General features: G+C 37.7%; 1 protein-coding gene across 1 annotated transcript; it reads left to right on the forward strand.

Annotated features, from left to right (window-relative positions):
• Positions 1-3699: 3699 nt before the first annotated feature.
• On the forward strand, positions 3700-7247 carry LOC141718096 (E2F transcription factor-like E2FF). The gene is made up of 10 exons (XM_074520461.1): positions 3700-4093; positions 4208-4275; positions 4361-4413; positions 4518-4595; positions 4895-4973; positions 5150-5217; positions 5303-5375; positions 5471-5532; positions 5621-6299; positions 6851-7247. Exons 1-10 carry the CDS (start codon positions 3975-3977, stop codon positions 6940-6942), a joined length of 1371 nt encoding a protein of 456 aa, XP_074376562.1. The 5' UTR covers positions 3700-3974; the 3' UTR covers positions 6943-7247.
• Positions 7248-7583: the final 336 nt, after the last annotated feature.

A 7583-nucleotide genomic window follows, 5' to 3' on the forward strand; every position in this document is an offset into this window, starting at 1 on the left:
TTAAGACTAGTCATCCTGCCTTTCCATAACTCCAAGGGTGTTTTATCCATGTGTTTCAGAGGGACTCTATTCAAAATATGGCAAGCCGTATTTAGAGCCTCTCCCCACATGTATTTAGGCAACCCAGAGTTAATAAGCATACTATTAATCATATCTTTAAATGTTCTGTTCTTTCGCTCAGCAACCCCATTAGACTCAGGTGTGTATGGTGGAGTAACTTCATGAACTATACCATTGTTTGCACAAAATTCATTAAAAGCATTACTCGTATACTCACCACCTCTATCAGATCTCAATCTTTTAAGTAACTTACTAGTTTGTTTTTCTACTTCAGTTTTTTATATATAATGAATTTACTAAGTGCTTCATCCTTATGTCTAAGTAAATAAACATAACAATATCTACTACTATCATCTATAAAAGTAATGAAGTATCTAAACTGGTCCTTGGTCAACACACCACCAAATTCACAAATATTAGTGTGTACTAAATCTAACAAGTCTGAATCCCTAACAACGTTATGAAAAGGTTTCCTTATCTGTTTAGCAGACACACATACTTGACATTTAGAATTCTTTTCTATGGTATATTTTGGAATCAACTCTAAGTTCATCATGTTCTTAAGAGCACCAAAGTTTAAATGACCTAGTCTAGCATGCCATATATTTGAGGATTCAATACAATTAACAGTAGGAATAACATTATTATTCAAACTTCCCAAAACGGGATCCGCATTAATAACAAATAAACCATTTGACAAGTAACCCTTGCCAAAGAATGTACCAGTGTGAATAAGAACTACTTTATTACACTTGAACGAAATTTCAAAACCACTAGAAACTAAACAGCTTCCACTTATTATATTTCTACGCATGTCGGGAACATGATGCACTCTCGTCAGAGATAGAATACGTCATGAAGGGAACTTCAGATCCACGTTTCCAACTCCATGTACTTGAGCAGCACTAGCATTCCCCATCTTCACAGTCAGGCTATGACTCTGTTGATAAGATACAAATAAACTAATATCAGCACAAATATGTACATTAGCTCCAGTATCTATCAACCATTCATTTGACAGATAGGTAGAAAATATCACAGGGTTGTAGGATACATACCGGTCAACGTTGGTTTCAGAAGCCGTAGCCTCACCAACAACCATGTTCACTACAGGCCCACTTGCGGTTCCAAGCACAACATTTGCTTGTGCTACCTCGGTTTTCTTCGCTTTCTTCGTAGGGCAGTCCTTACTCCAGTGCCCAACCTGCCCACAAGACCAGCATGGTTTGTTTGCCTTGGGTTTCTTGGCCTTGTCCTTGTCACTCTTAGGTTTATTACTATTAGCTTTCTTAGCAAAAGCCTTCCTCTTTTGTCCTACAGTTGCTATGTTTACCTTCGAGGTACTGTGTTCAGTTGGCATCACATGTCCCTGTTTGGACTTGTGTTGTTCTTGTACCGAGATGTCCAGCATAAGGTTGGTCCAGGTGATCTCTCCTTTCTGTCTTTTCAGGGAGAGAGAGAACTCTTCCCAAGACTTCGGGAGTTTTTCAATCACACTCATCACCTTGAACTTCTCCGGGAGATTCATTCCAGACTCCTTCAAAGCATGCACTATCATCTCGAACTCATGCACCTGCTCAGTCATGGACTTATTGTCCACCAGCTTGAACTCGAGGAACCTTGCCACAGAATACTTTTCTAGACCTTGTGAGTCAGTATTATGTGTCTGGTCCAGCTTCTCCCATAAGAGTTTTGCAGAGTAGGCATCAGAAGAATAGACATCAAACAAAGTGTTTGTTAGTGCCGCAAGAATGGCCGCCCTAGCCACTCCATCCTTCTCAGCCCACTTCGCAAAAGCCTTAACTGTGTCAGCCTTCTCTTGATCCACTACTGGTTTCTCATATTCCACAACCGGCCACAGACCCTTTATAGTCAACCACAACTTCATCCTTTTCTGCCAGCGAGAAAAGCCAATGCCACCGTTGAATTTCTCCGGTAAACCGGTTAGTTCAACAGCTTGTGGGAAACTATAGGTGGTCCAATCAATGGCCCCAGCAGTTACACCCGAACTGCTACCACCACCAACAATAACCTCACTTTCGTTAACCATTATGCTAAATTCTAAATAACTAATAATCTCTTCAAGAATGTTGAGAAACTCACTAACAAGTATAGCAACATAGAGGCAAGTGTATAAAGAATTTAACAAGTTTAGGCCAAGACCACAGTTAACAAAACAAAACATGCAGGTAAACAAAATCAGTAACTGAAATAACGAAGAGAGAAAGAAAGATGTACCCGAAACCATAGCTTTCAACAGTGACTGAAATAAAGGTTTACAGATACAAAATGCCAAGAAAATAATCACAGCTGAGTCACCAGGCCTTGCTCGAAGTCCTGGCTGCTCTTGAAGAGATTATTGCCCCCTACCTGCTGCGTTTGGGATGTGCGCAATATCTCCACCAGGATAAAACAGCTCGGAGTTTATGTTAACAGCAGCAACAAAACCTCCACTTCGACCAGCACCTCAGTCGCCGGAAAATATCAGCACTTCAGGACTTATGGGAGAGAAATGCAGAGAGGTTGAAGAGAAGAGATGAGAATGTAGTGTGTTGTATTCATTCAGTTTAGCCTCTATTTATAGGAGAGGAAAAATGAAACAGTCCACACACTTAATGTCTGAATTAAACTGCTCCATTAATGAAAAAATCAAAACTGATCAGATTTTGAATTCATAAATAAAAAAAAATCAAAACTGAACAGCTTTTGAATTTAAATTATTTGTAACAGCTTTTCACATTAACACCCACATTATTATCAGAACTTAAGTTAAGTTCTGATTCGACTCATCAGTACTTAAGTTCTGATTCGACTCATCAGTACTTAAGTTCTGATTCTGATATCAGAACTTGTTAAGTTCTGATTTTATTCATCAGTTCTTAAGTTCTGATTCTTGTATCAGAACTTGTTACAGATCAGATTATTTGCAGGTTCAATATATTTAGACTACTTAGCCTATTTCAGAACCCAGCCCAATAATCCAATCACCGATAAATAAATTCGAATTAAAATAATTCTCAAATAAATAAAATCCTCGCCCAGGTCGCCTCGCGTACGCGAGACGCCGAGACATTCGCCCAAATCGCCCTTCGACCCGACCCGGTCCGGTGCGGTGCGGTGCGTGTGTGTGTGCGCGCGCGTGAAGCACACAACAACACAATGGACCATCACACACCTTAGTAGTTGTATACTACTCATGTGGGTAATACCATATAAAGCACACAACCCCCTTTATTTATTTCAATGTGGGACAAACATTCTCAAATTTTTCAAGCTTTTCCAAGCTACTTTCATCTCTCATTTCATATGGATTTCATTAAAAAAATTCTTAAAACCATACATGAAAATTTAAGTTCAAATATCATTGAACAATTTCCAATCATTAGATTTTAGGATTAACATCAAGAACATAATTAAATTAAGTTCTAAAATCCTAATTTTCTAACACTAAATTGCTAACGTCTCTTAAATTTTGTGTCAGGTACGTCTCTCTTAATTTGAATTAGTAAAAATACAAAATTTCATTAAAAGCTGCAAACTATAAAAACTTGCAAGATTTTAATATACAAAATTCAAGATTTAAATATGTTTTGAGGAAACAAGAATAAATGAGCAGGGGTAGATTGGGCAGAGGGGAAAAAAGTGGTGTTAAATTTGAATTCCCGCGGGCCTTGCATTTTAATTTAAATTTATTGATGTGCAAAGCAACTCATACTTTTACACTACTTGTGCAGGCAGTAAGGGGCTATTGATATTCCCAATTAATCACATCATTATTCCCTTAATTAAAATCACATCTATTCTAACCCCATTATTTGAAATTCCACAGCCCGCCCAACTCATATACGAGTACTTGTATAAATCCTCCTCTCATTTCTTGCATCAATTTTATTCTCTCCAACCAAACAAACACAATGTCGTTGTCGTTGTCGTTGTCGTCATCGTATTCTGCTCTGTTTGGTTACGATACCTTAAACCCTACTTTGTCGAATTACAGCCGCAAAGATAAATCTCTCGCCCTCCTCTCCTCCAAGTACTCTCCCCCCTATACCTACATTTATAGCGTCTGTTATGTTGTTTTACATTGTCTTGTTGCTTTGATTTATTTGTTTGCTTATCGTTTATTGCTTTAAATTTTTTGATTTAGCTTTCTCAAGTTGTATAATCGGGACGATGTCGATTGCATTGGAGTCGATGCTGCTGCTGCTCAATTAGGTCCCTATTTTATACTATTTTGAATATGTAATTTAACATTTTTGCTTGTTTGTTGTTTTAATTTTGCGATTTAATTAACGCGCAGGAGTTGAGAGGCGGAGAATTTATGATGTCGTTAACATCATGGAGAGTATCGGGGTAATAAATTTAAGCATTCCTCGTTGTGCATTGTCTTTTAGGGTTTAAGTTTTAATTGTTTAAAGATGGTTATGCTTTGTTGTTGTTTGATTTCGGGGTTTTAGGTGTTGGTGAGAAAAGCGAAGAATCAGTATATTTGGAAAGGTTTTGCTGCGATTCCTCAGGCTCTACACGACCTCCAGGTTTTCATTTTTTTTAAAACAGTTTCTATCAACAATTTTATCACGAAACTTGAGAATAGCTATTGTGTTTCGTATATCTGCAAGTTGGGTCTAATCCATCTTTAGTTTCTCGTTGTTTTATTGTGTTTTTAATCGGTTTTGGATCTGTTGCTGTTTGTTGTGTTGTCTTTCAGCGTAATCTGTTGAAATTTATCTTGACCAATAGAAGTAGTATTCAGTTACTTGCAACTGTTGTCTATTTAACTTGTCATGTCTTGACAATTGAAAAAAAAGTTTACGCATACTATTTATTTTCCTAGACTTCAAATGACAAGGAAACTGAGCGGCCTCTTGGAGAGAGCAACCAGCAAGAGAAGTCTGTTTCATGTCCTAAAACTGGTAAAATTACTTTCATATTGTGAAATAAGTATGTTTATGATTGTGGGTTGGAATATGTTGATACCTGTTGCTCAAATACATCCCTTGTTTAAAGGAAATGGTATTGTCATGTTGATTAAGGGCTGCCCTTAAATGAGATTTATTCTAATTACATTAGCTTCTGGCATTTTTTCTAGAAAACCGTAAGGAAAAATCTCTGGCACTGCTTGCTCAGAATTTTGTCAAGCTTTTCCTTCGTTCTGGTGTAAGTGATGCTAATCTTTTACATGCCTTTTCCAAGGTCTAGTTGTTATTTCAATTATAAGCTTTAAACTTTCTTGTCCCTTTAGGCGGATATTATCTCCCTAGACAGCGCTGCAACAGCATTGCCCGGTGATGTGCATGATTCAACAGCTATGCGAAGTAAATGACCTTGTGACTGTTCATATAATCTAAATTGTAGATGATCTACTGTACAGTTATTTTACTCACATTCTTGATGTAATTAAATTCTACAGCTAAAGCGAGGCGGCTGTATGATATTGCCAATGTCTTTGCATCTATGAATCTTATTGAAAAGGTTAGGTATATTCAGGATTTACTGACGTGAGAAAAGGCCTAAGATATTTGCAACATGAATCTAATTTTTCCTAAATACGAATTTGTAGGTCCGTCATCCAGAAAGTGGGAAACCAGCATTTAGGTGGTTGGGGATGAAACAGGAATCTAATAATGCACATGAGAATGGTTCTGGTTCAAATGACACCAGGATGAGGGTGTTTGGAACTGAGATAGCAAATACTGCCTCAAAGAGATTCACAGATTCTATATCCAACTGCAGGTCTAGTGAGAAGGTACATGTGCCAATATATGCCAAGCAAATTAATGTGGAAACTGAAGATGATGAGAACTCATCAAAGCGGCACCAGGGAAATCTGCCTAAGGATCCAGAACGTGGGGAACCAGCATTAAGGCGGTTGGTGATAAAACAGAATTCCAGTATTGCACTTGAGATTGGTTCTGATTCAAATGACACCAGGAGGAGGGTGTTTGGAAGTGAAATTACGAATACTGCTTCAAAGAGGTTCAAGGAAAAATCTTTATCCAAGTGCAGGTCCAGTGAGAACGTAATTATGCCAACATATGCCGAGCAACATAATGTGAAAAAAGAAAATGATGAGAACTCAATGAAGCAGCAGCAGAGGCATCAGTCTAAGAGTTTCGTGTTTGGTCCTTTTACTCCTGCAAGTGTACGCAGCCTAGATGCTCCTGAAAACAAAAAGGTTAAGCGAGTTCAGGACTGGGAGCAACTGGCTTCAACTTATTTCCCTCGGTATCAAAACCAAGGTATTTTATGAAATCTTTTGGTGAGCATTGCCAACACAAAGTAAACAAGTGCAACTTTATTTGAAGTTCATGGAATTTATTAAGCCAATAGTTTCATATCAGCTCTTTATTAAAAGCTTTGGAAGAGTAGACTTTTTTGACTTGTAGTTCATCTACTTGGGGAAGAACCTGACATTTTGACTTAAGCTGTTGCTAGTCTAAAGCGGAACTACTATATATCAATGTTTCTATTCTGGAACGTTTACGAAGTTTGTTTCCTACTTTCACCTCCTATACTACTTGGTTATCTTAAACGAACTGTCTGGTCACCAATACTCATCAGTTTTTTTAGGATCTATAAATCGCATATTTTATCTCTTTTAACCTTTCTAAAAGCATACACAGCATATTATTATCTTAAGGTACCAGCATGAGTTCATCACTGTCATACTGTAATTGTTAAACGATCACCTGAATGTCGCAATTTTAACTGATGCACACTCAGTAGTCTATTGAACCTTATTGTCTAACAACTAAGTGAAAAAGAAGTGAATGTTGTTAATTATGTACAGCTGTAAGTGATCTTTTCACACATTATGCTGATGCTTGGAAGTCATGGCTTGTTGAAGTTGCTGAGAAGAAGCAAAAGCAGCCAGCATCTTGATGCAATTCCATTCCCATTAACTGTGAGCTCTTTCACAAATTCAAGAGGATGATCCCAACCTCTCGAATTGCGGCTGTTCATTACATGCGGATGCATTTTCTTAATACCACAACTTATATAGCAGAGTATGCATAGTTGCTTCCTCACTCTATTGACATCCTAGTAATTTTCCCTTGCCCGCTTCGTAGTTTTAGAGCTTTAGACATCGACTACATTGTTTTGTATCTTTTAGAGTTTTAGAATCCTACTATTTCTTCCTTTCTGATAGTACTAAAGTTATTTTTTCCTGCATAATCATAATTCTTTGCTTTTCAAAAATATACACACGTGTCTTAACGAAAGGTGCCAAATAGTTAAATAGAACTACAAAATTATTTCATTACATTCCAACATAATTATCTATTATCCAACCGTGGTTACTGTCTACCAGAAAATACAGTTCGAAATTAAAATATAAGGTGTAATTTACACAGAAGAAAATATCTGAAACTCTGAAAGTACCAGAACTAGAGATACACAGAAAATCTGGCCCCAAAAATCCGGTCCTGCCCAATCCGGTCAAAACCCAGTCAAGTCTGGCCGGTCAAAACTCGGCTCGGGCTAAGGACCTCGACGGGTTTTATATTTTTAGGCAAGGCCGG

This window comes from Apium graveolens, chromosome 4, assembly GCF_009905375.1.
Source record: "Apium graveolens cultivar Ventura chromosome 4, ASM990537v1, whole genome shotgun sequence".
Classification (NCBI taxonomy): Eukaryota; Viridiplantae; Streptophyta; class Magnoliopsida; order Apiales; family Apiaceae; genus Apium; species Apium graveolens.